Source organism: Lactuca serriola, chromosome 6, assembly GCF_051521515.1.
Source record: "Lactuca serriola cultivar US96UC23 chromosome 6, Lser_US96UC23_V15, whole genome shotgun sequence".
NCBI lineage: Eukaryota > Viridiplantae > Streptophyta > Magnoliopsida > Asterales > Asteraceae > Lactuca > Lactuca serriola.
In genome coordinates, this window is record NC_136413.1 from 4690119 (window position 1) to 4707503 (window position 17385).

The window sequence follows — 17385 nt, forward strand, 5'->3', positions numbered from 1 at the left end:
TTCTGAAGGTTCTAATGAGCGGATGGAGGAGTGATGTTATGGTTCGAGTACCATACATCGAAGCGTACTGAGGAGTGATGTTATGGTTCGAGTACTATACATCGGAGCAGATTGAGGAGTGGTGTTATGGTTTGAGTACCATACATCGGAGAGGATTGAGAAGTGATGTTATGGTTCGAGTACCATACATCGGAGCAGATTGGGGAGTGATGTTATGGTTCGAGTACCATACATCGGAGCGGATTGAGGAGTGATGTTATGGTTCGAGTACCATACATCAGAGCGGATTGAGAAGTGATGGTTTGAGTACCATACATCGGAGCAGATTGAGGAGTGATGTTATGGTTTGAGTACCATACATCAGAGCGGATCGAGGAGTGAAGTTATGGTTCGAGTACCATAAATCGGAGCGGATGAAGGAATGATGTTATGGTTCGAGTACCATACATCGGAGCAGATGGAGGAGTGATGCATATCAGAGTATTTTTGGTAAGGAGTTAGAGGGAGGGGCGAATTTCGGTCTGAGTTGAGCAATCAGTCGATAGGGGAGATGTCACCCTCTATGACCTGAGTGGTGCTGTTTATGTTCGTGTGCGGAACATGAGAGGCCTGATGTTTAAGTTTCGGGTTTGGGGTTAAAACCCTGTAGGTTGTCATTGATGATGGTTTTCCATCAGAGTATCAGGTAGCATGTGTGCTACGAGACAGTGATTTACCATGAGCAAATAGTCAGATGGGACTGAGATAGTCGAGGACCACATTACACCTATTTGAGTATAGTAAGGCGTATTGTAGAGGTATCAGTGGGGGAGTCCAGTTGAGTTAATCAGTGCAGTGGTTTTCCTATTTATGTTGGGTATTGAATATGGGAGTGGGTCCCTGTTCTTGGGATGATCCATGTGTTGGAACGTCGGTTGATGAGTCGAGGTGGGGGAATATGATGATTTCGTGGTCCAGTTTATGAGCCAGTGATGTTATTGGACAGTTGAGTTGCTTGGTATTGGATTGGTACGAGACTTGGAACGATTAGAGGCAGTCGTGACGAGAAGTTCTTGAGGATTTCACCTGAGGTTCAGAGTTATGAGATCGAGTGATTTCCTTAAAGGGGATTATTGGGCGTTGCGTAGCACTTTCCAGGGGCAGGTGCGTTGTTGCTGGTGAAAATAGTTCGTGAGGTTGTTGATGTGTCAGATAGTGATGGTTCGAACCCTAAGTGGGGGAGAACCGGGTGGTTTATTGAGAGACCCGGAGATTTGTGCAAGAGCGGTTAGGGGTTGGATGCAGAAACCTGCGGCTTGAATTCATGAGATCAGGGTCATTGGTGATCAAGGAAAGGTGCAGGGCGAGATAATGCATGTGGTATATGTCTGAGAGAAGGATGGGTGTCTCCACGGCGGGTGGTCAATGATCAGGAATCTGGTGGTGGTCAGAGTCGTCTCAAGTGGAAGGCTCGTAATGATGGTATGGGCAGTTGAGAACTTCTGGGTTGAAAAATGGGTAGAAGATTGTCGAGTAGCCAACTCCCGGGCTGGGATGTGTATTCTTGCTTAGATTTTGAGCAGTAGTGGAAAGGGTTTCGGAAGATCATCAGTGTGTTCTGAAGGGTTAGCGCCTTCCTTGTATTCCAATTGAGCGTTTGGATGCACTGAAGTTGCGCATCGAGTGATATAGGAAATTGTTATGGGATTCAGAGGAAATGTATTGTTGTATGTGTATGGTGCTGGGAGTAAGGGAATCAGTGGTAGAGATAGGACATCGTGATGCTCTGTTAGGGTGTTTTGTGGTTTCCGCGTATAGCTTCCCGATTTCAGAGTTATTTAGAGTCTTGGGCTTAAGATGACCAGTGATGTATCATGTATCCACGGTTCCAGTGGGAGCCCTTCATGTATTGTCATCAAGAGGGATTATTTAAGGAAGTGGATCTCCGTAGAGGGAGGTTCTGTGTTATGGCGGTTGCCGCCAAAGTCCGTAATGCATATCGGGGCAAGTGTGTGTAGCTATCTATGATAGTCTTCAGTGCATGAGTTAGTGAACATAGTGTGGCGTTGTAATGAGAATGAGAGTATAGGGTGAAGACTATGGGGAGCCGTAGTATTCACCAGTCAGAGGTGTTGTGATGCTACGGGGAGCCGTAGTACTCACAAGTCAGAGAGAGAGAGAGAGAGAGTCGTGATGCTACGGGGAGCCGTAGTATTCACCAGTCAGAGGGTGTTGTGATGCTACGGGGAGCCGTAGTACTCACAAGTCATAGGGAGGGAGTCGTGGTACTACGGGGAGCCGTAGTACTCACGAGTTAGTTGGCGTGGTGATACTACGGGGAGCCGTAGTACTCACTAGTCAGAGGCTGTTGTAATGTGTGAGAAGCCATAGTACCCACTAGATGGCAAGAGAGTGTGATGATGGAGTGTTCTCCGGTAAGTGCATGATGCAGAAGAGTTTTAGGCTTGAGTAGCCCTAGTGTCGAGTTTTTGGAGCCTGGTGGTTAAAACCGGGGCGAGACTAGGGTCTCCGTCTCTATCGGGAGGGTCAGCGAGGCGCGCGGGAGAATATGCGCAGCAGACGCCAGAGGTTAGAGCTGAGTGGATCTTTGATTGGATTGTATTTCTTCATGAGGAATAGGGAATTTCATGACTTGCGTGTCATTAGGCCATGATAGTGATCACGGGGAGGAAGTTAGTGAGATGTTTTGGATCATGTTATGTGTGACCTTTGGGGATTCAACTGTGGGGCCAAAAGCTGACCTGGTGCTCGGTATCGAAGATGAATATGAGAAACGAGCTAGAGTTTACCATAGTGATGTATGTGGACACTTCAGAGAGAGCGAGCGACTCAGACGCTCGAGGGTATGTTTCGGGCATGTGTATTAGATTTCGAAGGGAAATTGTGGCCCATAATTGCCCTTGGCAGAGTTTCCCTACAACAACAGCCATCATTAGTGCATAAGTATGCCGCCCTTTGAGCTGTTGTAGGGAAGGGGGTATTGGAACCCATTTGCTGGGGAGAGGTAGAGCAACGTGTGATGGGAAGTACAGAGATTGTGCTTCAGACGTCAGAGCAGATACAGCAGGTCAGGAAGAGGTTGTTGACCGCTTAGAGTCGCCAGAAGAGTTATGCGGATAGGCGCCGGTCCGAGCTCGAATTTTTGGTCGTGACCTTGTACTCCTGAAGGTCTCTCCCTGGAAAGGAGTGATTCGATTAAGGAAGAGGGGCAAGTTGGGGCCCCGATATATTGGTCCATTCCGAGTGATCGCGAGGGTAGGCTTTTCATGTGTCGCAACTGAGGAAATGTATAGCCGATGAGTCGGCAAGTGGTTCCATTAGAGGATATTCAGGTGGATGCGAGCTTGAATTATGCTGAGAGACCAGCGACAATCAGAGATCGGAAAATCAAGGTTCTGAGGAAAAAGGAGATACCCTGGGTTTTGGATCAGTAGCGGCATCGTAAGGGGTCCGAGATGACTTGGGAGCCGGAGCGAGAGATGCGCGAGCAGCATCCGGAGTTATTTGCAGAAGCGAGACTTCGAGGGCGAAGTCTAGTTCTAGTGGGGGAGAATTGTAACAGCCCGGATTCCCAGGTATTAGCTATTCTTATAATTTTTGGTGATTTGTGAGGGGACTCGGCGAGTTGGAGCTCAGACTCGCCGAGTATGATTGCGATTTGGGCGCGGGTTCGCGTTCGGACTCGGCGAGTCCATGCTGTTTAATGAAACCCTAATTTCTCGGGTTTGAGGCATATTTAAAGGGCCTTATGGCCGTCATTTGCACTCATCAGTCCCCAGAGTGAAACCCTAGAGCAAATGAGTGATTCAAGTGAGGGAAGGAGCCATTATTTATCTTGGAGTTGTTGTCTAGCAAGGAAAGAGGAGATCTAGCCAAGAGGAAGCAAGAGAGGGGTGGATTCTTGAAGATTTGAGGTCCAGAACATCACAAATGAGGTACAATCTCGAATCATTTTCTGTTATTGTGATGTTCATGTAGATTTAGGGCTTTTGAACCCATTTGTGGCTAGATCTAGTGTCCTCATGGTCCCTTAGCGAGTTAAGGTCCTGGATCTGGACCCATAGAGGTCCAGAGCACCTCTTTACCAAAGCTTTATATGCATCCATGGAGGTATTGGCTTGGGATCAATGTATTTGAGGCTAAAACACCATTCATGAGCTATTCCATGCTTGATGAGCATCAAGACTTGAACTTTACGTGGTCAATAAGCTTAAGGAGACTGGATCTATAAGTTAGTGAAGCGGATCTGACCTCAGAAGGTCGTTTGGGGTTGTGCATGGAATGCACTCGCCGAGTCCATTCCCAGACTCGGCGAGTTGGTACGGGTTGTTTAGTGATTACGAACCAGGGGTGAAGTAACCGAGTTGGGTGAGTGACTCGGTGAGTCGGAAGAGATTCAGAGGGATCGGGTTCCCGTAGGGACTCGGCGAGTCGGGTCAACCGTTGACCGTTGACCAGATTTGACCAGTGTTGACTTGATAGGGGTAGTCAACCTGAGTTGAGAAAGTGTTAATTAGAGATCTGTGGTGTTATAGGAGGATTATAGCTCGGAGGATCGAGCGCGAGTGATTTCCGGGATTTGCGAGTTATCGAGATACGCGAGGTGAGTCTTCTCACTATATGTTACCTTGAGTGGTATTTATGTGTGACCGGAAGGCCGTATGTGCTTACATTGAGTATTATGTTATCCTATTGTATGTGACATGCTATGCATTATGTCTTTGTGATTTATGCTATGCGAAGTTTACAGACCGGACCGGAGGGTCCAACGATTCATGATCCGGAAGGCACAAGCAGACTGGATCGGAGGATCCAACGAGCTTAGGACCAGAGGGTCCACAGAGTTGAGGGACTCGAGGGTCCCACTGAGACACATTGATCAGAGGGTCAAACAGAGTTATAGCCTCGAGTGGCTAATGTGTGTTGTATGTGGTATTTTGGGGAACTCACTAAGCTTCGTGCTTACAGTGTTTTGTGTTGTGTGTTTCAGGTTATTACAGTATCACGGGAAGGCACCGGCTCGATTGTACACACCAGAGAAAGAGTCATGTTTTGAGGATCCTGGTTTATCATACAAATGGAAATGGAGTTATGTTTTGTAATTCGATTATGAATGAGATTTTAAACAAAGTGTTTTTAAGAATTAAACGATTATTTTAAATGAAAAATTGTTTTGAAATTTTCGGCGTTACAAGTTTTTAATCATACCTGATTTCATTCTAACAGAATGACATTCTGTTAGATTGATAATATCATTCTTCAAACGAAATAACAACATTTTTTATTGAATGAACTTCTCAAAGACTAACAATTTTTTAGATACAAGGTAAAAAATTTCATTATATATATATATATATATATATATATATATATATATATATATATATATATATATATATATATATATATATATATATATCTATCAAGGTTGTAAAAATCGCTTGACGTAGGCAAATCGGTGAACTAGAGTTAAAGGATTAATCGGCTAGGCGGGGATTAATCGGGAGATTAATCGGAGACCATTAATTCTTAAAAAAAATTATTAAAAAATAAAAAATATAACATTAAACATAAGAATATAAGTAAATAAGAACAATTCAAATACATGGACATATTTGATATATAATCTGGAATCATCCCACTTATGTTGGAGCTTCTCAACACCCTGCAACATCCATACAAACTCTTGAGTATACAAGTTTTGAATTAAAGAAGTTGTTAAAATTTATGAAATTCTACAATCACTTACAACAAACTCATGCTTATATATATAAATGAAATCACATGATCTTGCTTCTCTTTACCAACCTATCAATAACATGGTATATGAAATAACATTTCACTCAGGCATTTCATCGAACAGGTGGACTGCAACTCGAATTTTTGTTCTTGCTATCGACAATCTAAACACTAACCTGCAATTCCAATCCAAAATCATAACTTGTAAGCACTATCAGCATCAACAATTTACAGTTTCTGTGAATTTAATTCGAAATCACAAAACATCTATTGATTACCGCATCGAGATGTAAATTGCAGTTTTTAAAATTGATTAAAGATGTATACACAAATGAAATCACCAATGAAAACAAAAGTGAATTAGAGGGATATCGATTAAAGGGATATCGGTGAGGGAGCCGATGATCGCTTAAGATGCCGATAATAGAGTTATGGGGTAGTCAGCGCTGAAAGAGATGTCGGTTATCGCTTCAGGAATCGGAGTCGAGCATAGGGGACGAGCACCAATATGTGACTAATCTGAGTCGCTTAAGTCGTCTTCGTCCCTTGATATTTCACCCAAACGGCGCCGAGAACTGGTGGTGAAGTCATGAATGGAAAACGAGGATTGATTTTAAATTCACAACCTATTTGAAACAATATATCAAGAGTGTATGTATCATCATATTTGAACTGGTGGATAATCACATCTATCATCTAATATGTGTATGTATATAATTAAAGAGTGTTTGAGGGAGCTGTGACAAAAACTAACGAGTAAAGAGTTTCCCACATCGGTGGTCGGATAAGAAACGAAGGCAAAACTTATTCTATAAAAAGGGAAGCTAGCTACCTTTGAGAATCAAACCCAACTAAGTTTGGGCTAGCTGACTCCATTGAGCTGGTGGGTATTTTAGAGTTAGCCGAGGTGAGTTAGTCCGATTTGGGTCTGTGTTGGGACGAATTAGTTTGATTTGGATTGTCTTTGACCGATATTGACCAAGGCCGATTATCTTAGCCAATAACACCTATTTGTAAGCGGTTGAAGTCCGCCGGGCGTTTAGGCGCCGATTAATCAGTTGCCTAGACTGGCTTTTAGAACCATGATATATATATATATATATATATATATATATATATATATATATATATATATATATATAGGATCAAATGAGAACACCAAAAAGGTTGAGAACGCAAGAACAAAGTATATTCATTTGTGATTCCATATATTCATTTGTGGAGAAATGATAAATTTTTACACCTTTAATTTCAATTGAAGAGAAAAAGCATATTCATGTTGATTGTGCGTAAAAAATTATCATTTATCCACAAATGAATATATGAAATCACAAATGAATATAGTTGTTCTCACGTTCTCAATCTTTTAGGTGTTCTCATTTGATCTTTTCCCTATATATATATATATATATATATATATATATATATATATATATATATATATATATATATATATATATATATATATATATATATATATATATATATATGGGCATATTTAGTTATAAAATCCATGCATTATCTTAATACTTTATGTTGTTTTTGTCTTATTTAATGAACAAAAGGTGCTTAATTAGCTTAAATATTTCATTTTCAGCAACAAATACATGCTCGAAAGGAAAATGAAGCGGAATTGGCGATTGGACACGTGGATCTTGGATTTTGAAGAAAGAAGGATGTTGCTGGACAGCTTGACCCCTCGTCAGTGTTTTAGCCATATCTCATGAACCGTAACTCCGATTGACGAGATTCAAAATGTTCTGAAAAGTAGACACAATTTCGGACGACTTTTGTGTTTTGAGAAAATGCTGATTCGAAACGTACTCGGCGAGTTGTATCGAACTTTCACGATTCTGGACGCGCTGACTTGCCGTACACGGGTTTTAAGTGATGTACTCGGCGAGTAGGTCACTAGACTCGCCGAGTAGCCTCTGTTTTGTGAAAATCTATATAAAGGGACTTTCAGATCAATATCCTAATATAAAGGTGAACCCTTGGAGGCCAATTGTCGACTAAAGGTGCTGCTGGAGCGTGGGAAGCAAGGGAATCAACCCTACATTCAATTTTAAGGAGAATCAAGGCAAAATCAAGGTTACTCTTTACCTAATCTCTTGTTTGAAATATGTTTTTACCAATTGATTTCGTTTTTGTGCTTGTTTCTGCTGTAATCATGAGCTAAAAACTCATAACTTCTGTTTAGGTAGATGAATTTGTGAACATGGATTGATTATTTGATTAGGATTAATTTTAATTGGTGATTATGTTTTATTAAGCTTGTTAAAGAACCTTATGTGTTAACAATAACTATTCTTCTGTTAATAAATTAGTAATTAAGTTGTATGAACATCTCTTAGTTATTAATTTTGATATGATTTATTGTGACCACATAGTTGTATGTCTAGGAATAATGAATGTGAAACTAGAATTAACTTGAAGATGGGTAAGTTAATGTGTGAGCTTGTGTGATACACCATCAACAAGAGGTTAATTGAATCACCAATTTGATTAGCTAATTACAAGTCTTTCTAACCCCGAATCAACAAACTAGGAAATTCATTAATTTAGGCAACTGGCCATTGCTTGAATTAATCTGTTTTCTAAGGATTAGCTATAGCGAATGTGAATCTAATCACTTTAGTCGGTAACCAGTGAAGAATTAATCCGATATATTTACCATAAAATCATCCATGGGAACAAATGATTTGAACCTAAACAGAAGGCCTTTTTAATCATTAAATTTAGTTGATATTTGTTTTCTTAACTATTAGTTGCTTAGTTTGCGTGTTAGTAAAGTATTTAAGTTTCTAGTCTTGCAAAACTAGAGAAAACTCTTTCTATTACTTGTTTTATTTAGATAATATTAGCATTTATTTTAATTGTTTACCATTCCCTGTGTTCGATACCCTACTTGCTTGAACTATATTACTAATCGATAGGTACACTGCCTTTCGTGTGTTTATTTTGTGTCTAAGTTAGTAGGATTAAAACTAGTTTGTTTCACACACATCAATATATATATATATATATATATATATATATATATATATATATATATATATATATATATATATATATATATTCACCTATATGTTAAAGGTTTCGGTTTTGGTCCACGTCGATGAGTTCTTCCATTTCCAATAGAAAGACCGGTGGGCGGCCATTTTTAACGTATATACGTTGAGCAACTTGGTTGCCTGCCTCATCGAGGTGCCTGCTTTTGGTATACTTCGACGAGCTGGTTCCTTCCTCCAATATTAATGCGATGAGCGGCCATTCTTAACTTATATATGGTCAGCAGCTTGGTTGCTTCACTGCCTCTATTCCTTGTTTGGCAGTGTTTCCAACAAAGCTCAAGCTTTTGCTTGGTTTCAAGTGCCATCTGAAAACGTGTTGCTTAATCTATAGACGTAGATTACACTTCCTTTTCTTCATACTACACCTCCACTTTTCAGGTATGTTGATCATGTCCTCTATGTTACTTATTTACACTTGTCTCTTTCTTCTTCACACCTCCATTCAACTGATTAACACCTTCATTTTCCACTTACCGCCACCCCCACTTGTTTTGTGGACTCGACTCGCCACCTCCTTCTGTTCACTGTTTCTTCTTTGAATCGTTTACTTCCACCTGTTGTAACATCATCGTTTCATCGAGGTATAGTGTTTACCTATTTTCTTTTATTTGTTGAATTAAATTGTCAAAAAAAATCCAGCCTCCAAAATACCAACCTGAAACAATAAACTAAAACTGTAAGCCCGAAAGCTTAGTGAGTTACCCCCAAAATACCAACGTCATATAACCATAATCATATTATATCAAAAAATATAGAACATCATGCATAATGAGCCTTCAGCCGGACTGGACCGCCTGGTAGGGCCTACAGCCTATCTGGACTACTCCCGAGCCTTCGACATGACTGGACTGCCTCGTAGGGCCTACAGCCTATCCGGACCACTCTCCAGGTATGTTGGCCTACAACACAAAGCAGGACCGCCTCAACCCAACCCCAAACCAAACGAACATGTGCACATAAATATCATATGCTAGCTCATATCATATAGCAGTCAAATCGATCTAACAGATCACTAATCCTAGCAACATCTCAATAGGGTGCGAAACCCCGAAATTTAGGGTTTCATCCTCCAGCTCCTACTCGTCGAGTCCATTCTTAGACTCGGCGAGTAGGTCACTTAAACACGTGGCCCAACCCGCTTCTACTCGACGAGTCAGAGCATCCAACTCGTCGAGTAGACCTTGGAATTATGGAAATTAAAGCTATAAATTTATCACCTGAGAGTCGGGGCGTTACACTTAAGATAACACAATAGTGTTATTAGCTTTGGAAAATCCCAACTTGAAATAACATGTTAGTGTTATGAACATTAACAAATTACTGGGGAAAATCCCAGCTTGAGATAACACATTCATGTTATAAACCTTAGCAAATTACTGGGGAAAATCTGAACTTGAGATAACACGTTAGGGTTACAAACCTTAGCAAATTACGGGGGAAAATCCCAACTTGAGATAACACATTACTATTATAAACCTTAGGTTTAAACGTCAGGATCTTAGCATATGTTCAAAATAAGAGTGCTGTAAGTCACTACATCGTGGAATATCCTCTTATTCACATCTCATAGTATGATTTTCTGCGTCTAAGTGAGTTATATAAACCTTAAATCGTGTGAAAGAGGTAATTAACTCTTTAAATATTAGAGGGGATTAAGTTCCCTTAATCTTAGGAGAGATGATCAGTCTTAATTCACAATTATTAGGATACTCGTGTATTACAATCTTCAAGATCATAGAATGATCTAGCTATTGGGATCCTTGAGTGTTAGGATCCTCGAATGTCAGGATCGTTGAGTTCTTGCGCATATCAAACACTAATTTTGGGGTGGGCGTTAGTTTAGCGAGCGCCCCTCTGATTATGAAGTTAGTAATGGTTTTTTGAAGAGTAAATAAAAGAATTAGATAAAAATAGAGGGTAGAGAGACTATACCTTGAATTCGTCAAAAGTGCTTTATGCAACTTACATGAAATATAATTTCAGGTGAATGACATTCCAGGATCGTGGTAAAACGTTCCCTTTAAGGGTAGCTAGCCAATACGCCCCCTTTCCTGTTTTTGAATCAATGAGATATGGCCCTTCCCATTTAGGCAACAATTTTCCTGCATTGGGATCCTTGGTATTTTGGAATGTGTTCCTAAGGACCAAGTCACCTATTTGGAATCTTCTTACTTTAATGTTCTTATTGTATGCCTTAGTGATCCCTTGTTGATGAGCAAGAATCTGAATCGTAGCATGATCCCTAAGTTCATCGATAGCGTCAAGATCCTGGGCTAGGATCCTATCGTTGTTCTCTTGATCCTGCAATTGGTATCTTGTTGTTGGGATCACTACTTTAGTAGGGATCACAACTTCTGTTCCAAACAACAAAGAGTATGGAGTTTTGCCAATGGCTATTTTTGAAGTGATCCTATCTTCCCATAGGACGAAAGGAAGCTCCTCTTCCCATCTTCCTTTCTTCTCATCTAACCTTTTCTTTAAATTGGTAACGATGATCTTTTTGATGGATTCAGCTTGAACATTAGCTTGAGTATGGTGTAATGTTTTGCAAACTACATGGACCAAATTTGGACTTTAAATCCATTTTATGACTTAATTAGGAAGAAATATAACAAAGTTAACCATAAAACTATTTAAGTGAGCTATAACGATAATTCCGCGAAAAAATTGTAGTGCTAGCCAACCAAAAAAAATGTTAGGGATATTGCCAACTACCCGTGTAAAATTTGATACTTTTATGATACTAGCAGGTTTTTTCTTTCTAATCAATATATCACATATATTACATATTTTGCATTTCACATATATCACATATTTTGTATTTTAGCTATTTAAAAATTCAATTTCAAACTTACATGCAATATATCCAGTTTAATATAACAAGCATTTACACCTCTTGTCATCTTTAGATTTCGTTAATAAGATTTTGAGAAATTAGGTCATTAACTATTTGAGTAACTTTAAAATTTAATTGTCATCAATAATGTACCTTTTGTCACTACCCAAAAAAGTTATTGCAAATCTTATAACGACTAATGAATTTGTTTTATGCAATAATTAAGTTCTCATCATGAATATTAATATTTAACTTTATATGTGGTTCAATTATTTACTTTTCATTAGCGAAATATAAGAGTTTTATTATTCATACAATATTAATGATCTCGTAGAAACTTTCAACGACAACTGAGAGCCTTTAGAGCCAGGACCGGCCTAGAGAATGGTAGAAACTTTCAACGACAACTGAGAGCCTTTAGAGCCAGGACCGGCCTAGAGAATGGCAAGGTGGGCAGCCGTCTCGGTCCCAGTCTCGGTCCCAACGACGGTTAGGGACCTTAATATTTATGAATTTATTTATATTGACATATAAATAATATATAAAGTATGCACAAAAATGTCGTAAACTTGTTGTAGGCGAGATGGTGAAGGCGTTTCTTTTCATTTTTGTAGGTTGCGCGTTCAAATCTTTCAATAGATTCTATGATGTCTTATTTTAAGCAATAATAACTATTATATATACAACTTAAATAAATATAATAGCAGTTTATGTCTATTTCACTAGGTTTATAGGTACCTTACTTTTTAAACAAAAGATCTGTAGTAGGATTATTGTCAAGTAAAAAGGTTTCTTTTAGTTTAATTACTATCAAGTTTTAAACAAATTAAATATAAGACTAAGTTTAGTCGGTTAATATTTGTTTGTTTTTAGTTGCTTTGTATATCATTTCCACCAATTAAATTTTTATATTTGAACTTTATTTGTTATATAATTTATTTTTAGTTAAAACTAGAGAGGATTCCCCGGAGTTGTCGGGGTCGGAAGATATTGTTTTGTAAAGTAAAGTAGCATGTTGAATTGAATTGAGATAATCCAATAAAGGAAGATAAACAATGTCATCTAATTATATAAGTAATTAAATTTAAATAATTATTTCTTACAATAAATGAGGAAAATAAAGAAATGGTGTCACAAATTAAACTTTATTGCCATGAATGGCAGCGGCCGGAAAACAAATCCGGAAAATATAGACCATTGTTTTTTGTCCGTTAATGTGAGGGTAATTTTGTCTTTTCAGGTAGTAGGGAATGAATTTGTGACCACGGGTAAACCATATGGACCATTTATGTAATTTTGGCGGTGGTGGTGGTGGTGGTGATGGCAGATGGTGGTGCATTTATGGTATTGGGCGGGTATTTTCTTATAAATAAAACATTAATTTAAAACGAAAAAGGGAAATATAAATTAATAAAAAAAATCAGACTAGGAGTAAAAGAGTAATTTCGGTTTCCATCGTTGTCCTCAGTGTGTTAAATCTGGTAAACCACAGAGACCAAAGAAGACAAAAAGGAAGCAACGTTAAAATGACTCAAATATAGTTGAGGGACCATTTTTCAAACCAAAGTGAAATGGTTGTTTGTGAACAAAAGCATAAAGGTGAAGGGTCGATGTTGTAACTAGAAATACTAATAATATGTAATAAAAGACGATGGTTATGAAAAATTCAAACAAAAGTTAAAGGGTTGTTTGTGAACAAAAGCATAAAAATGAAGAGTCAATGTTTTAATAATGGAGGACCAAAAGAGACAAAAAATGTACCACTTTACTGTTAAAATTTTTCAGAACTTTATATATATATATATATATATATATATATATATATATATATATATATATATAATAATAATAATAATACCCGATTCCAAGCTTTAACATTAAATTTATTTTAAAACTTAATTTAAAGGAATAGTCATAAAAATATCATATTATTTTGGAAAATATATGTAAATGACCTAAATTTTACCAGTTTACCAAAATGACCATCAAATTCGAACAAAAAATTCTCTCTCTCTCTCTCTGTGTGTGTGTATATATATATATATATATATATATATATATATATATATATATATATATATATATATATATATGTATGTATTGGGTGGGTATTTTCTTATAAATAAAACATTAATTTAAAACGAAAAAGGGAAATATAAATTAATAAAAAAATCAGACTATGAGTAAAAGAGTAATTTCGGTTTCCATCGTTGTCCTCAGTGTGTTAAATCTGGTAAACCACAGAGACCAAAAAAGACAAAAAGTAAGCAACGTTAAAATGACCCAAATATAGTTGAGGGACCATTTTTCAAACCAAATTGAAATGGTTGTTTGTGAACAAAAGCATAAAGGTGAAGGGTCGATGTTGTAACTAGAAATACTAATAATATGTAATAAAAGACGATGGTTATGAAAAATTCAAACAAAAATTAAAGGGTTGTTTGTGAACAAAAATATAAAAGTGAAGAGTCAATGTTTTAATAATGGAGGACCAAAAGAGACAAAAAATGTACCACTTTTGTTAAAAAATTTCAAAACTTTAATATATATATATATATATATATATATATATATATATATATATATATATAATAATACCCGATTTCAAGCTTTAACATTAAATTTATTTTAAAACTTAATTTAAAGGAATAGTCATAAAAATATCATATTATTTTGGAAAATATATGTAAATGACTTAATTTTTACCAGTTTACCAAAATGACCATCAAATTCGAACAAAAATATCTCTCTCTCTCTCTCTCTCTCTCTATATATATATATATATATATATATATATATATATATATATATATATATATATATATATATATATGGAAAAGTACAATAGAGAACCATAATTATTGGTTATTCAAGGAACTATTTTTTTTTCAATTTCTAGAGCTTATTTTTTATCGAAAAAAAAAATCTAAAAATATCTAAATTCATATATTAACATTATGAATGTGAAAAATATTTTTCAAATTCATCGTGTGAATCCGGATCCACATTGTGAATTTTCAAAGATTTACATTGTGAATTTGACGTAAAAAAAATCAAATTTGATATTATTGGAAAAAGGATAAAAAGTTATGAATTTCTGTATTTTTAGTTTTTTTATGATAAAAAATAAGTTCTAAAAGTTGAAAAAAAAGATTGGTTCCTTGGTTAATTATGGTTTCTATTGAACCTCACCATATATATATATATATATATATATATATATATATATATATATATATATATAGAGAGAGAGAGAGAGAGAGAGAGAGAGATAGGTTCAAGTGTTTTAAGTAAGTATTATTTTATTGTATGCATAAATATGGGCCAATCAAAATTAAATAAAAATTTTAATAATTAAATAAATAAACAAGGGTATTTTAGTATTTTGATAAATATATTCCACAAATAGTCCCTATAATCATGCTAACATTCACTTTTAACCTATTTTTGTTTCTTATATACAGCCGTCATCAGTCAAACACCTTCCCTCACTCTCATCTCTGATTCATGAGTCACGATAGATAATTTATGTTTTCTCCCCTCAATTTCCACCATTCGCATCTCTGAATTTGTGCTTCACATCTGATTTTTCATCTTTCTTGATGAGCAAACCAATCGCATCTCCAATTTGTATGTGTAAGTTTTCGTTTTTGAAATCGTTCTGTGTGTATGAATCTGAAATCGCTGCCTTTGTCATTTGGGAGGGGCACAAATTTGAGAAAGGGGGCGAACGGTGAAGGACGAATTGAGAAAGTGGGACGAACTGAGTCTGGTTTGTTGTCGTATTCATCGATGTAGGGTTTGCAGGGGTGAAGTCGTCGGAGAAGAAGAGGAGATAGAGGACGGCGGTGGTAGTGATGGATTGTGTATGGGTGATTTCTGGTGGGCACAGTTGGCTCAATCGCTGCACATATCTAGAAGGTGAGTTTCACAGACGAAGTTGGATTTGGGGCATGAGCATTGTGGTTGGTTTCTGATTGAGGAGATGTATCCTTTTCTTGAGCTTTTTTGCTTGAATTTCTTCCCATTATTTCCTAGCAGACTTGTTTAACAGGTATAACCTTTTTTTCTGTTTATCTTCAATTTTGTTTCTTTATAGTTTGTAGATGGGAATTTAATTTGTTTTTTTTTATTTGTTGATAACTTCACAAAAGAAGAAAACAGGGGTGATTGCTCCAAAACGCTTTGTACAGAGATTGAAGAAGCAGAATGAGATTTTCCATAGCTATATGCACCAGGTAAAATATTTTGTAAAGTTATGTTCATGTCAATATGCAGATTAGAAAATCTAATAGTATTCGCTCCTTTGTAAAGTTAATTTTGATAGTTATTAGAGTTTACAATCATGGGCGTTATGTGTTTAAATTTAGTATAATTTGATAACTAGTTCAAAAGACTGAGAAATGGCAATTTACAACCTATTTGTTTATTTATTTATAAGTCTGAAATGGATTTGTTGTGGTGTTTAGGATGCCCATGAATTTTTAAATTATCTGTTCCATTTCGTGAGCAATTGTTAGAATATTATTCAAGCAACAAAAGTTTTGCTAATGCAGAAGAAAATCTATTAACATGCCAAAAGGAAATGGCCAAAAGGATCAACGATTTATGTGGTAAGCTAATTCTATCGGAATAGAATCACGAATTCAAATTCTATCGGAATGGAAACACGATTTCTAATTCTGTTGGAATGGAATATGAATTTTTTCTCATTGATTCTAAACTACAATTGGATTTGTTTTCGCAGAAGTTGATGCCTGAAGAACGAACAACAAAATTAAAAGTATTTCTTAGCAACATTATTCTTTTAGAATGAATTAGTGTATTTGTTAGATTTTGATGTTTTTTTCCCGATTTGAAAGTTCTTTAGTTTTATTCTTTAACAATAAATGTAATTCTTAACAATTGTTACATGTATTCTATAAGAATTAATGTAATTTTTGTTTTAATTCTTCAATTGTTGGTTCCAGAATTTGTTATTCTACAAGAAATTTTTAAAGTCATGATCAATAAAATTTGTTATTCTAGAATATTATTATTTTTGAACATACTCAAACATATTATGTCAGAATGTTCGAATTAAAAACCTTATAATTAGTAAAAATCGGATTTTTAAAATTAATATAATCTATGATCCCTTAAAATATGCAAATTTCCTTTATTAAATATGTATTAATTGATTAAAATACCCTTCTAGTTAAATTGGATGGCATTTTTTAATTATTTTTGAAAATACCCTAGTTATATGAATGTAGTCTTTAAAAGATTGATTTTTGCTATACAAAAAGGCGTAGCGGCGCAACTTGTTGCCCGTTTGCCATCTCACTTGTTGTACGATGATAATTAAATTTATAAGCGAAAAAGTTGCAAAAAAAAAATCACTTTCTTAAAATAAGTAAAATGATTGGCCCACATTTATGCATACAATAACACATTAACACACACACACACACACACACATATATATATATATATATATATATACATACATATATATAGTGTATATTTCTTCTCATTTGCATCTAATCTTATAAAAAAATTCTTTTAATCCATCAATTTGAAATGTTCATTTGAATTTGGACTTGTCCTTTAAATTAATTTTTTTTTCTCTTCGAAATGCTTTGTTCGATATCCAAAACATATTTTCTGTCAGAAAAATACATTTATGTAATATAAAATTAGTCTGGAATTGACCCATTTGGATGGTGGTTATTTCAGCAAATGACTCAAAAAATA

General features: G+C 36.1%; 1 protein-coding gene and 1 long non-coding RNA gene across 3 annotated transcripts; both read right to left on the reverse strand.

Moving 5' to 3' along the window:
* Window positions 1-5526: 5526 nt before the first annotated feature.
* LOC145060603 (uncharacterized) lies at window positions 5527-6562 on the reverse strand. 2 transcript variants are annotated; one of them, XR_013686828.1, is made up of 2 exons: window positions 5809-6562; window positions 5527-5665 (listed from the first exon to the last, which is right to left on the reverse strand). It is a non-coding gene; the product is annotated as an uncharacterized LOC145060603 (long non-coding RNA). The 2 variants fall into 2 exon arrangements; XR_013686829.1 differs by having other exon boundaries at window positions 5750-6562.
* Window positions 6563-10775: 4213 nt separating this feature from the next.
* LOC145059471 (uncharacterized) lies at window positions 10776-15439 on the reverse strand. Its single transcript, XM_079007321.1, has 2 exons — window positions 15202-15439; window positions 10776-11365 (listed from the first exon to the last, which is right to left on the reverse strand). Exons 1-2 carry the CDS (start codon window positions 15437-15439, stop codon window positions 10776-10778), a joined length of 828 nt encoding a protein of 275 aa, XP_078863447.1.
* Between the last annotated feature and the right edge of the window lie 1946 nt (window positions 15440-17385).

Excerpts from the sequence above, each read along its gene's own strand:
- LOC145059471 (XM_079007321.1), bottom strand. The coding sequence starts at position 15,439 with ATGAATACGACAACAAACCAGACTCAGTTCGTCCCACTTTCTCAATTC. Across the intron at positions 11,366-15,201 it reads CAAATTCAGAGATGCGAATG|TTTGCAAAACATTACACCAT; the intron begins GTGGAAATTGAG and ends TGGTCCATGTAG.